Raw genomic sequence first — 14,974 nt, forward strand, 5'->3', positions numbered from 1 at the left:
AGTCATCTTTCAGGGAACTTGCTCTGATTAATTTGATTTTAACCAAACAAACAAGATATTTGACATATTAATTTAAACTTTTTGAGATGATTGATTAGAATCTTTGCATCATATTCACGAGTATACTGTATTCAAAGTTAAAACTTCATAAGCAGGAGTTTTTACATATCGTAACATAATCATTACCCAATACTCAACACTCAATATTTGATACTCAGTGAATGTTTTTGAAATAAACACAATTTTTATTGTTAATCTTTCTGAAGAAACTAGTATATATCTTTTTACACAAAATCTATCAATAAGAGATTGATTGGTTAAAGAAAAAAAGCAAAGCAAAATGAAACAAGTTGAGAGAATCCAGGCTTTACCAATATAAGTAATAGTTCTTTAAAATGGTGATTTGATTTCACCATTTCAATTCAGCAGAGCCTGTATATATATATATTACAATGATCTGTATTTCCTATTGCTAGACGGATGAAAGTGAATCCATATAAACCATACCAACGCCGTTATGTGTAACTGGTGGTAAAACTTTATTATTCAAGTTTAGATGTAACAGACATCTTTGCTGCCTGAAGATTGTTTGCATAAGAAATACACCAAGAACATGTTTGTGAGTAGAAATGAACATGCACTATGAAAACAAAACAAAATAAAACGAAAAAATTTCATGTGTTGTAAGAACAGAACTATTATAGCCAACATTCTAATATTCAAATCAGGACTACAAATTGAATTCTTTTTCTTAGCAACATGAAATCATTCCATATGAAAGACATTTTCTGCTGGTGAATATTGCTGTAAGTTAATTTTACATTGGCATTTTGAGATGTTCCCCCCACATGCCTCCCCCGAAATTTTCCATGTGGTTGTCAAATAGTCCACCCTAAGGAATTTGGCATTTATTATTGTGATATTTGCCTTATTGGTAGCCATTAAGAAACTATGGTTTTATCAGCCTAGTAACAGTTTTGCGTCTTCATAGTCAACACTATTGGCTGCCTAGTTGATATTTACAGCTCATCTTTAAGAAAAATGACCCCAACCTTTCCTGGCCTTCGGGAACTGACAGTTTAAATAACCCCCTTGGCCACATAATAATACTTGGCACTTCTATGGTGCCTTTCAACCAAGGATCTCAAAGTGCTTTACAAACAAGTACTACATTACCATTATTACTATTAATAATATTATTAATATATTTTTCAATTTTACAGCTGAGGAACCTGAGGCACAAAAAGAAAAAGTGATATGCTGCAGTTCATATGTTGAAAAAAAAAAACAACCACCACCAGGGGAAAACCAGAATTGAGTTTTGGGACTCTATGGTCTAGAAGGACCATTTTCTCTGATAAAAGCTAAACATTATTTCCATGGTAAAGTTATTCCTGCTTTTCTCTGGTGTAGGACAGAGTGAAGCTTACAGCTCTCCCTTTCCTTTCAAGAGAACACATGATCGTACATTATCTAGTTTCTCACATGTGGATTACTCTTGAATTTCACATTTTCTTCATCCCTGACTTGACATACTTCTGCCCTAGCATATTGCAGAAGTTCTAATTACTGCAATTAACTAGGATGCTTTCTAAGCAACTGCACCACAACATGTGAGTCCACTGTCTATGAAACAGTACTGAAAAACCAAAAGGAGCGCTCTGCAAAGAAGCCATCCCTCTGTTCTTGGCCAAGTCTTTCTTTGGGAAAATAACACTGCCTTCCAAAGTCCCGATGGGCGTCCTTCTATCTTCTTCTCATTTGCAGTTGCCTGATGATAGAATTCCACCTAACAGTACCTACCTTTGGTTAGAATATTTAGTTTGATACTCAGGTTGCATTTCAATTCCTCAGTTTTCTCTTGTGCCTTGAACAGTCAGCAAGCTTTCACCTTACTGGCTCACCAAAGATGCCTTGATTTTTTTTTTTTTTTTCGCCATGGCTCTCAACCCAAAGACAGTAGCTAAAGTTGCGCTCCTCTCAACTTAAGGCAAAAGGCTGGCATACAGCACAGAAGCAGACCACCAGTTTCTTTACTCCACATTTCCACCACTGGATGGCAGATATTCCCCCTCTAGAAATGCATTAATTTTATTTACTAAACAGGCAGCAGTTCACAGGTCTCAAGACTGGTCACTTTGTGATGTTTTGCAGCCACACAGCAGGAGGCTAATAATTATTTTAATAGCCATACTGAGACTCTTCAGTTTATTAAGAAAAATGTAATCCTCAGGCATTTTAAAATATATATACATTTAATATTTTTGGAGCTGTATTTGCATTGGATCGTAATAGATTATGTGCACATGTGCAATTATAAACATAATGTGCTACCACAGGCTTCAACAAAGAGCTGTTAAAGAGACTTTTTTGCCTTCTCATTAATATTACCTTAGAAAAGAATCCCCATGCTTGTTTTCTAAAAATCTACCTTTACTAAAACAGAACAGTTTAGAACAGAACATCACTATCTTAAAAGTTGATTAAAAAAAAATCTCAATAAGTCATGTAGAGAGAATTGGGCATACTCTTTTCCTTTTGAACTACAGAGTTATCACTTAGAGCTCTGACCTTTTCTCATATACTTGGAGTCATGTAGTGTCTCTCTCAATCCACAGCATTCTGAGGTGGGTTGGCTCTTTATGACTTTTCTGTCCCAAACAACAGAATGAATACAGAGGTGAGTGATGAGAGAAAGAGTGAGAATAGGAAGAGTGAGAACGCATGAGCTGGTCCTGGTCTAAAATTTGATCCAAAGCTCAATTTAGAACATACACAAATTTTCAGTTTTCAAATGGCATACAATTTTAGCTGGCACATCGTTTTCATCACAGGGGAAGCCTTTTCCAAGAGAGAAAATTCCTAAATCATCATGAAATTCCTCATTAAAAAAAGGTTCCGTACCATAATAGTTTGTTTAAAATCACAATTTAAGATAAAATAATTCAGAAATCTTAAATTAAAAAAATAAATTTTATAATATATCTTGAGATGGAATAAAGGCTTTAATGAGTCAAAAAAATAAGGAGTGTTTAGTGTTATAATAAATTTTTGTCTCTTTTAAAAAAGCCCAACTTCTTCTCCACCAAAATATGTATAATAATGAAAGCAAAAATGAAAATAAAATTATCAATAATAAAGAAGTATGGAATAAGATCTATCGTGTCAATGCTATCCAAAAATATTCTACTAAAAAGTAGACTGACCATAAATATTCCAAGAATAGTGATATGTATTTTCCAATGCTAGACATTACTACTATGTCTGTCTGAGAAAAAAAAATTGAATGAAAATAAAAAGGCATACATGCCAAAAATAAAGAACCTATTTGTGTCTGACACACTAGAGACATTGCTTAATGAGTAGTTTTGCCCAAAAAGTAATACTTGCCATATTGCCCAAGTTAACCAAACTTCTGGTGTTTTGCTGATTTAAGCAGTCCACATAGATAATGTTGCTGAAGGATTGCCATGATGCATTTTGTTATTCTTTTTACTAAGAAAATTAAATATTGTTGTTTGGGGAATCTCCTCTCTTTTTTAGATCTTTAATTGTCACCTCTCAAGTCTGGCTATATATTTTGAGATGTATCCATCAAAATTCCTATGGAAGATAAATTACATCACATAATTTGAATGTCAAAGCTCCTCATTCCACTTCTTTATTTCAGTTTATGTGAATATTAGAGCTACGCGACAGGTGAGATCAGAATAAGGCCCATTAACAATGAAACTGAAGCAGAGGACTTAGTCCTGATTTCTGTCTCTTGCTTTCTCTTTTCTCTTTTTTTAATATGCAAACAAAAAAATGCAAGAATGAAAATGACAACACAACATCAGAAAGACATTTTTTTTTAACTTCATTCGCTACAACAGTCACGAACTGGTTGAACTCTACCTGCCATCCAACTTTAAGAAACGAAGACCCGGCACTGTGAAAAAGAAACAAAACCCAAACAAAACAAAACGATACAAAGCAACTGCGAATTAATGTAAAAATGGAGTGCAAATGCGACTACAGAATGCAATAAAAACATCAGCGTTGCAGATTCCAGCAACACTTATCAAAATAATTTCTGAAATGTTTCATATGAAACATAGACAAAGCAATAAAAAGAGGATATATGTTTATCATCTTAAGCATAACAATGTGAGTTAAGAGCTTAAAAATTAAAAAAAAAAAAAAGTACTTGGAATGAATAGTGCTACCCTTTTTTTCCTAAGTAGGCATAAAAATATTTTCATTTCCTTCTTGTTTTCCATACCATTATAGCAAGAACTTTCATTTGTTTCATGTTACCGTTTACAACTTTAATGCACACACACACACACAAAAGGATATCTACTGCAATAGAAATAGTTGCTTCATTACCTTGTTTGCTACATTTGCAAATGTAAACAGCTAGGCAGAGCCAGAACTGACTCTAATGCATGATGGAATATCTTTGTTGCATACGTACACTGTAGAAAATAATTATTCAATATGTCAGGCACCATTATTTGAAATGTAATACATTAATATTTACTAGAAAAATAAGTTTTTCTTTTTTCCTATTTGTTCTCCCAACTTCTTTAATGAAATAAGTTAATCTGACAGTGCATCCAGTAGCTTGTAATATCTTCTACATCTCCGTGGCAAAAAATAAACTACTGGCTGGGACAATATAATGCAAATTATTAAAGTCAGTCCTTGTACATACATCCTTGTAGCAAGCATTGAGGCTCGACTAACAGCACCTTTAACCAATTATTTAATGTTCAGTTATTTAGCCCTATTTCCCTGAGCAGTTATGCTGAGGAGCTTTCCCTTCATGGATAGTTTTTACAAAGCCTTAAGTATTAAAAGTTCTATGAGGACATACTCCTAAGAATCCTATTTAATGCTACTTAACTAAATCTGTATACATTTAATGAAGGGATTGACTAGTACATATACCAACTGTCAGTCTGTGGTAACGTAACCTTAGACGCTGCCTGACCACAAAGTTTGGAAATTATATTTAACCAAAAGAAAATAAATAAATACAGCAGGTTACCTTATGGAGAAATGCCATGTGTTCTAAACAGATTAAACCCATGGTCTGACATTTGTATCCATCTATGCTTTTGAATTGAGGGGATTCCTTTAGTTATAATGTGCCAAGTGAGATTAGTAACCAACAGGAGGCTTAGAAAAGCAAATCCATACTGGCTCATCACACACAAGAAAGAAATACCTGGCTAAAATGAAATTACTACGGAAGCATCGAGGACATTGTTTTTTAAAATGGGTACATGTGTGGACAAAATGAAATCTAAACCGCAAACAAAAGAACTACTGAGTATTTGAACATCTAAAGGACAAAAATATCAGAGAGGGTGTGCATGTGTATGTACAGGCAGGGCTGGCTAAAAACAGCGTGCCACCATCTGTCATGTTTCTTGCTGCACTCTAACCAAGCCTAACCACAGCTCGCATTTCTAGGTCAAAATCTGAAACATGGCCAATGAGAGAAGACTAAATTGAGAGGACGTCATTTTTCTTTCATTGCCCTGGACCTTCAATTTCTCCTCCTCTGCCTAAGGTTTCATGATACTTACAAATTTAGGCAACAATTTGTGGGTTTTGGAACAAATGGTCCAATGGCCAGTCCAATACTGCTTTAGTATAATAATATGGAAACCCTTTCAAATTCTAGACAGTTTTGGTCTCTTTCTTTATAAATACACTAATTCTAGTCTGGTGATACCTCTTACGGATTATTTCCCCAGTACATATTAGCCAAGATGGTTTTGACTTAACAGGTTTTAAAAAGTGATTGTTTACCATCTTCCATTCTTTCTCATTGACCATTTATCTTACTTTTTAATCGTGGTAACCTACTCATCAAAAGAAAGAATAATAAAAGAAGGGAATTTCATGTTGGATAAGGCAGGCTCTATGAAGTATTTTTTTAATAGGTCTTCATAAGACATTACAAGCTATTGAATTCCCATCAAGAAAACCTATTTCTATTTAATTGTGCTAAGTGCTAAGGTTTTACTCTTTAGGTTTTCCATTTTTTTCCACTTGTGCATTGTTCCTATGCAGGCCCCTCTGGATATGTGTTGTGAAGTCATATTTGTCCGTGCAAAGATGCTGGCATATGCTGCACTGGAAAGGTCCACTGTCACCATGGCAACTCATATGCAAAGCATACATCACTTCATCCAGAAAGACAATGCCACAGTGCACACATTTTGTTGAAAGTTCATCTTGAGTACTTCTATCAACTTTCTCTGTTTTTACTACATTCAAGGGACCTTCATTTTTTACATTTGGTGGTGCCTTCGTTTTCTCCTTGGAGGCACCGTTTGCAGTTGGCCCAGGTCTGGAATGCTTGATCGCCAAATCTAGAGGAATGTCATTGTCTGATCCAACAGCTGAAAAATGAGGAGGCAGATTGAAGGTGGGATAAGGCACATAGTTTTGGCAAGGATTTGGTAGGCCAGGCACGTGACTCAAGTAGTGCGGATTCCCAGGAACGGAGAGCTTATATTTACTCCAGAACCGCAGCCAATCAGCTTCACTCTGGAAGTCATTATGTACAAAGGGAAGTCCAAAAAGTGGGTACTGGTACTTTTCAATAGGGCTGCCTGGTGGTGAATAATTTGGGTGTTTCGCAGGTCTCATGTACTTTTCTATAGGACTGCCTCTCTCAGAACTTCCTTTCCCTTCAGATACGGATGAACTATTTCCTGGATCTCCAGTACTTTCCTGAGGACTTTTTATCTGAATGTGCAAAGGTTGCATCCTTTTGTGAATATCCAGAGTTTGGCTGACCAGGACTGGCTGCTGAGCAGAATGGCTTTTAGTCAATGAACCCTGGGCTTCGTATTTACTTAGGCTGGGGAGCGGAATTTCTCTCTGGTGACTTTCAGTTAGATGATCTTCTGACCTCCTCTCTAACGGGCTTCCATTGACTTGCTCCTCACTGCTGCCCCTCTGCTGTTTGTTGAGCTGCTCAGCCTGAAGTGCCTCTGGGTTAAGGCGCTTTCTTGTTCTCCTCCTAATAATCTGCTCACCGTTGTTTTGTTTAATGATGTTTAAAGGCCTGGGAGTCTGCAGAGAACACATACAATACATAAAAGGAAAACATTAAAAAATACATTAAAATGCATTAAAAATTCCTCACAAATATAAACCATGCTTAAGTTCAAAGGCAGGGATAGGCTTTCTGCTGTAGATTTACTAAATCTCCTCCTTTTGCCCTAAGCAGGATCAGAGGAAGTAACCAAAGTGCACTATTTTACTCTAATTAAATCATGTCCATCTTTGCAGGGGGGACTGAAAACTTTAATCTACTTGAAAATAGCCTTTCCAAATGCAACAGATTTTGAGATTGCATCATTTAGTGATGAAACTGTGTAGAAAGTTACTTGAAGTGATGTGATTTTTCAATTTTTGAGTTGTACACTAAAATGCTAGCATACAAGAGTAACACAGGCGATACATATTGATAACAATGGAAAAATTACACATTGCTATAGACAGAATAAGTTTATATGCTGAAGCCCTAAACCACAGTGTGACTGTATCTGGAGACAGGGTCCTTAGTAGGAAATTAAAGTTAAATGAGGTTGTAAGGGTGGGGCCCTAATCCAATGGGACTGTGGCCTTATGAGAAGAGGAAGAAAAAGAGATCTCTCTCCACTGTGTAAGGGCACAGATAGAAGGTGGCTTAGTAAGGAAGAGAGCCCTCCTCAGAATCCAACTTTGCTGGAACCTGATCTCCAATTTCTAGTTTTCAGAATGTGAAAACATAAATTTTGGCTGTTTAAAGCCACCCAGTTTATGGTATTTTGTTATGGCAACCTAAGCAACTAATACATGCGTGCTTCTAAATAATTGCAAATGTGGATATAAAATATTAATATCAGAGCATAAATAAAGATAAACTGACAGAATTGTGCGGAAATATATCAGGTCATCAAAGCAATATAGAGGGATTTTTTTTTATTCTCACTTCTACTTCTCTCCCTTAAATAATATATTTATGATGAAAGATTCGACTTGTTAATAGGTGAAGCATTAGTTTTGTGTTGAAAATCTAAATTCATGTGTAGCTTTGGTTTAAATATCTGATCTGTCACTCTACTCTTAAAGTAAGTGCTAACTTTCATTCCGCTTAAGTATTTTGTTTAGCTTAAACATTACATGATTGGTATTTATGGACATGTTCAACAGGTATTTATATAATATGACTTAAATCCACGGATAAGACTATAATAAAAACTTTACTTGCAGTTGGAGCTCTTTGATGTATAAAATCAAAGGAATCAGTCTGATAAATTAATGCATATTTATAGGTTAAAAATTTAGGATAATCTTTAAATGAGCTAAAGTCTGATTTTTCTAAAAGATTACTGAAATCAGAAAATAATTTCTACATAAAACATGACTATAAATATAAATTTATAAATTTGTAACTTTATAAATTATACATTATGTGTATATAATGTATAATTTTACAAATTATAAATTTTTAAATATAAACACATATTCATAAATATGTTATAATAATATAAATATAATATAAATTTTAAAATAAATATAAATATAATTTATAAATTATTCCTAGAAGTGATACACTTGAATGCAAGGGAGTACCTCTTATATCTTGAACGAGTACAACTACAAATTCTTTTTTGAACATTTCTGTTGCTACAAACATACTTCGAAGTGAAGAAAGATAACACACTTGTTGTTATTGACAATTCATTGTTAAAGAAAGAAAATGTAACACAGCTTAGTTATGCCATGTGCATTTCTTTTGCTCAGATTTACAAAGGTTTACAAAGAGTTCATATTAGCATTATAAACATATGCATTATTTAATCTATACACTGTAAAGAAACCTGAAATTTGCATAAATTCCTTTTTTAAACAATCATAACTTTTGTGTCAGTTTTTGACATGAAATGTGAACATAACCTTTATGTATTTCAATGTATGGTTTTTAAAAAAACCTCAAAACTAAAAACATCTTACCTCTGGACAGATGAATGTTAAAATAATTTTTAGAAAATAGTTTAGTTCATATCACAGTGGTTAAATTACCATAATCTGGCAGAGTAGTATTTTAATTTACTTTTGGCCTATGATTGGCCAGAGTTCAATTAAAATCATTAATGTCAGTTCCCATTAAATAGAAGCTTATTGCTATGCTTAAATGATGAAGGTTAAAAGAAAAATAAGTTGGTATGTGGCGGGGGGCAGACTCTACTTGCTACATGCTAATAACTAAGGTTTTTACAGGTTACTGCCAATTAGTATTGTTAGCAGCATGCATTTTTTAAAGAGTGCTTCCAATAGTCCATATATGAGAACGTTTTGTCTAAAATTGTATTCCCTGTAGCCATAATGTATTCACTGGCTTGTGCTAAGAGCTATGGTAAAATGCCAAACAAAATGAAAAAGGCACAGGGAAATAAATTTCTGTTTACGAAGTGGGGGATTCCTATTTTAAAGTCAGCTCTTGTCAGCAGATGAACTTTCTAAACTAAAAAAAAAATCCTTCAGTAAGTCAAATCCATATTCAGATGGAGGATTTGTGAGTTTTAATTTTATTACAGAATTCTAACTAAAATTTGAGGAAAAGTAATTCAAAGGACCTCCGTGAGCCAAAGCCTGCTGGAGATCTTAAAAGACAAAGTATGTTTGCACCTTACTCTACCCTGGTGTGTGTGCTATTCAGAACTTCAGATACCTTATTGAAATACCCACTGAAGGCACTGTGGAGATTCCTGTGATATTCTCTGATCCTGGTTCAGTTCAGAACTATCCTTCCGAATGTGTCCCTCTGGCCCCTAAAGCGGTCAAGATAACACTTGCGAATTCCAAAGGTAAACTAAAAAATACTAATTCTTTCCCTGCCTTTTATTTTACACTGAACAATGAAAGCGTCCTTTTTCATTTTTAAAAATGTTTTGTATATTTCTGAAACTTCTAAAAATTTTCTCCTTTTTACCTAAAATAATTTTACTGAATTCTGATAACCATTAATTCAACTATCTGCTGTGAAGTTCCCAGAAATCAATCATTTTCCTCTTTTATATCAAAAGAAGCATAATGCATTACTAATGACCTCAAACCTATCTCCCCATCCCATCTAAGCCCCTTTCACCATAAATCACACATGCACTCCAAGTGACTGTATTAAACAACCCTGCGGGGGTAGGCACTGCAAGCCAGGGAATGGGACTTATCACACCGCAGACCAGGCCAACACTGCTTTATAAAGCTTTTCCTGAAAGAGTGGAACAAGTTCTTACCGAGTGAAGCTTCTGGTAGAGGCCACACGCGTTGCATACATATCCGCCATTTGCATTCTTTCGCCAGAGAGAGGTCTTTGTGGTCAGGCAATTGGCACAAAAAACACCGGAGCCTCTACGCCTCTGAAACAGGGGAAAAAACCCAAGGTCAGAGGTGAGTCACATGATCAGTGGAGTTAGACCAAATCAACCCAGGAGTTTTGTCTTTAAACTAGCAACAATGACAGTATAAAACCACACTGCCCATAATGAGGTCAGGTTCAATTGTGTTTAATAGGCACCACTGATTTTCATTATAATTAACCCTACAGTGATGGATGAGGTGTGTGGAACACCAAAGGCTTTTCATAGAAACAGCTTTAACTTTTTGAACTTTGGGTTTTATGGCTTTAATGATGGCTCCTAAATGCGGAACCCTAAAATATACCTTTTAAAAGTGTCAAAACACAAGTCAAAACGACAGAACATGGCAATATGTTTAATACACTTTGGAAAGGAGGAGCACATGCCACCTGAGCTTTAAAATATAGTCACGTTTGGAACAAATGTAAACCATTTAAAATCAAACTTGATTTCTGTGTTTTTGTATGTCATTCATGTAACGTAAGTATTAAGAGAATATAAGACACTCAATTCTGATCTTTCGTTTGCAATTGTAAAATCCGAAAGATTCCTCTATTCCTCAAACATGAGAGGGTTTGGAGAAACTTCAGCCAATTAAAAGTACAGTATTACTAATGAGAACACTTATGAGGTGCCTACTTAAGTCAGGCAACACAGACCCTTCAATGGCTATTTATTTACTTTATTTCACTTAGACTTGAAATCACAAGGGTTTCCAAATACAAATTGATTCTAGTGGCCTGAGTTTTGTAATCAACAGGTTCAAAATAACCTAAGAATATTTAAAACTAGATAATTAGTATTGCTTGTTCCATTCTTGCTATCAAGTAATGATTCCATTAAACTTCTCACTTAAACAAAAGTCAGGCTGTGTTTGTAGGCACAAATACTAACAGGCAGGAAATGGAATTCTCTTGCTGAAAAAAAAAGAAAAAAAAAAAAGACAGCTTGAATTGTAGTTCGGCTCTCCTTTCTCTAGGAAGCAAAGCCTTTAATGATAAAATATGCATGTTAGATAAGGAGTGGAAAAAGTCTTGCTGGAACCTAATTTTATTAGAAATTAAATATTACATGTGCTATAAGTCAAAATTTCAGGGATTCATAAAATTTAGGCAATTTATTTAACTCAAGTCCATACTGTAGAAGAGTGGTATCCCTGCCAAGAAAATACAATGGTTATAATTGTACTCTGATACATTTCAAATGGAAAGCTTTCTGCAGACATAATTTTGGCTTCAAGACTGGAACACTTTCTTGGCATTGAAAGGGCATTTGATTCATCGGGTGTTTCACAATGTATCACTAAAAAGACCTGGTGAGCAGCCAGTTCCCTATAGGGTAATTTTTCCATCCAGATGCAAGTGCTATCAGAGGCCCTCGTCAGCTAAACTAATTATGATCTTGCAATTGCTGATGCCTGCTCACTCTAACATTCGACATCCTCCATTAATCATCAATACAAGGAAAATGAATGAAACGTAAAGAAATGAGGGCTGGTAAGCTGCACAGCCATAAAAATCTGAAATGAGAGCAATAACTTAACAAGATTGGGGGAATGTTTTTAGTGAGCACAAAGTCAGGCTAACAATTGCCCTTTTAAACCAAGAACACGATTTCATTAGTGTAGCAGGTTGTGCTACTTTAGGTGATATAATAAAAACTAGATTTTCAAAGATAATCTCTGGCTCCCTTTTTTCTCCTTCCCCCCACCCAACTCTGGACCAGAAATGTATCATGAGTTTCTAAGTCTCAATAACAGCAATAACAAATGTTGGGTGTCAGTCTGCAAGTCCCAGTGAGTGCCTACTGCAAAAGTGGACTGCTGCTTCCCCCAAAATCAATGAAATATTAGAAGTTGTGTTTATCAAACATTTTGGGGACGCCCTTTATGCAAAGTAAACTGGGAGCCTAGTTAGGTTATAACTGTGAAACTTTTCTGGGGCTATCCTGTCATTTTCCTAGATCTAAATAACATGTTTGCAAATAAACACCAACTTGATACACATAAGGGCAATGTAAATGTCCATTTGGAAACTAACCCACATATATGGCTGCGGCTCAAATGTGAATGTGTAACCATTCTCTCCAGCCTGCTTTTCTTTCCTTATACCCTGGGTGCTTGACACACCATGCCAAAGTGGGTGTAATCCTGATTTCAGTGAGTGTTTCAACCCTTGCACAAGTTGGTGCTTAATTCTCTTGCAAAGAAAATGCCTTTCATTGGTTAGAGGGAAAATCCCGAAATTACAGCACTGGTTTCCAAAAGCACAGCTTGCTTTAAAAGCTGCACTTAAGACTCTAATATAATTTGCTATATTTTAGGTAAACCATATCACATTTTAAATATATCAGGAGTACTTTGAATACACTTATTCAGAGTTAGTAGAGCTTGGAGGTTAATAATCAGGTTTAGGTGTCAGAACACTCGTATTCAAAACCTGTCTCTGCCATTTGCCAGGCACAACACTGGGCAAGTCACTTAACCTTTCAATGCTTAAAGTTCTCCGATCTTTACAGTGTGAGCTACTGTGATTCTTTTTTTTTTTTTTTTTTTTGAGGCAGAGTCTCATTCTGTCACCCAGGCTAGAGAGCAATGGCACGATCTTGGCTCACTGCAAACTCCAACTCCTGGGTTCAAGCAATTCTCCTGCCTCAGCCTCCTGAGTAGCTGGGATTACAGGCATGCACCACCATGCCCAGCTAATTTTGTATTTTTTAGTAGAGATGGGGTTTCTCCATGTTGGTCAGGCTGGTCTCAAACTCCCAATCTCAGGTGATGTGCCCACCTCGGCCTCCCAAAGTGCTGGGATTAGAGGCGTGAGCCACCACGCCCGGCTACTGTGATCCTTGTGTGGATTAACAGATGCAATTAAAACAGTGCTAGGGATGTAGTAAGTGCTCAACTCCTATTTGTCAAGAGAATTCAATTATTATTTCTTTTGTATGAGAAAAATATTTTGTTAGTTTTCTTTTTAGCCCTTGAATCTTGTTATTTAATATTTGAGAGATGCTTAAAACATAAGGTTGAATATTGTTAAATGTGTTTCTTTCATATCAATCTTATCAAATATGAGAATGGAAAGTTGAGTCAGAGTGAAATATCTAGGTGTTCGCACCTAGAATTCAATAGGAGCAAGCTTGCATGGGGGTGGAGAGTGGGAGGTAGGTGAGAAATTCTTTCACACACGAAGTTACCTCCCATCTAAACAAATTTAGTACTTTGGTAAGCCTAGTAGAACCTTATTTTTGGTGCAATTAAAATTTCTGGAAGCAGCAGAGAAGGTGGGAGAAGTAGGGAGTGAGTGTCCTGAGCTGTGTCACTGCAGAACCACATCTTTCTAAAGCACCATACAGATGCAAGTCCTGACCTGGTCACACTGTGTACAGTGTAACCTGGCAGGACACAGTAAGGGATTTCCTTTGAAGTTATCAACATCCTTAGCCCAATCAAGGACAGGGAAGCAGCCTGTTACCAAAGGAAGGCAGAGTAGAAGCCTCCTGTGCTCTATTTTCAAAAACAAAGCTTGGCTTTAACTTAAAGAAAAAGAAAAGCACTAACGATCTTATTTCATTCATACTTTATCCTGCATGGCAGTTTTAAAATACTTTGTCACTCTCCTTTGCAGTAAGCCTATTAAGGACAGAAATCCCGTTTCCTAATCGTCACTGAGTATTGTAAGGAATAAGCACCTGGGACAGTGCTCTGTTAGGGTAAACATTAAGAAAGTTGAAAATAATCCTGCCTGCTATTATTTCTATCATTATTTTTAGAAAAAAATATTTTAGGAAAAAAAGTAGTGTTTTGTTTTTTTTTTTTTTTAAATCCCTTTTAAATGTCTTCCATTCAGGCTGACAAATTAATCTGGAGTTGGGCAGAGACGGCTGATGATGTTGTAGAAAACACAATCAAGAAAATTCATTGTCCACTCCTACTTTCCACACTTTTTTTTTTTTTTTTTTTGAGTCGGAGTGTTACTCTGTTGCCCAAGCTGCAGGGCAGTGGCGTGATCTCGGCTCACTGCCCACCTCCGCCTCCCGGGTTCAAGTGATTCTCCTGCCTCAGCCTCCAAGTAGCTGGGATTACAGATACCTGCCACCACGCCTGGCAAATTTTTGTATTTTTAGTAGGGTCAGGTTTCACCATGTTGGCCAGACTGGTCTCCAGCTCCTGACCTCAGGTGATCCATCCGCCTCTGCCTCTCAAAGTGCTGGGATTACAGGCGTGAGCCACCACACCCAGCCCCACATGTATTTTTGAGAAGGAGCTGATGCCAGGTACTTGCTAGGTGCTGGAGGTAGCTCTCTTTTATCTGTATCATTATAGTCACAAATTGCTGATGGTTCTATCTGTGTCTGTTTATGTTTAAATAATAAATTTCTCCTTTTCCCACAAGCTGTCTTAAGAGATAATAATTTGTACCTCCATCACCTTGTGCGTGAGAGGGAAGAATTATGGGTCATATGGATAAGATCAGTGCTGGGAGGGAAAACAGGTAGGAATAAGTAGCTAGCCGATAACACCAATTGGCATTCCTGAGGGGCATATATAGCACAAATCG

The 14,974-nt window shown here is 36.1% G+C and overlaps 1 protein-coding gene across 11 annotated transcripts in view; it reads right to left on the reverse strand.

Moving 5' to 3' along the window:
• Positions 1-222: 222 nt before the first annotated feature.
• Positions 223-14,974, reverse strand: part of TRPS1 (transcriptional repressor GATA binding 1) — a 261,087-nt gene continuing 246,335 nt past the window's right edge. For all 11 annotated transcript variants that reach the window (XM_021942574.2, XM_021942568.2, XM_021942570.2 and 8 more), the window contains 2 exons: positions 10,293-10,415; positions 223-7,080 (listed from right to left, as the gene is read on the reverse strand). In XM_021942574.2, coding sequence (XP_021798266.2) covers positions 6,019-7,080; positions 10,293-10,415 — 1,185 coding nt within the window. In that variant the 3' untranslated portion in view covers positions 223-6,018. The remainder of the gene's footprint in view (positions 7,081-10,292; positions 10,416-14,974) is intronic.

This window comes from Papio anubis, chromosome 8 (genome assembly GCF_008728515.1).
Source record: "Papio anubis isolate 15944 chromosome 8, Panubis1.0, whole genome shotgun sequence".
Lineage (NCBI taxonomy): Eukaryota > Metazoa > Chordata > Mammalia > Primates > Cercopithecidae > Papio > Papio anubis.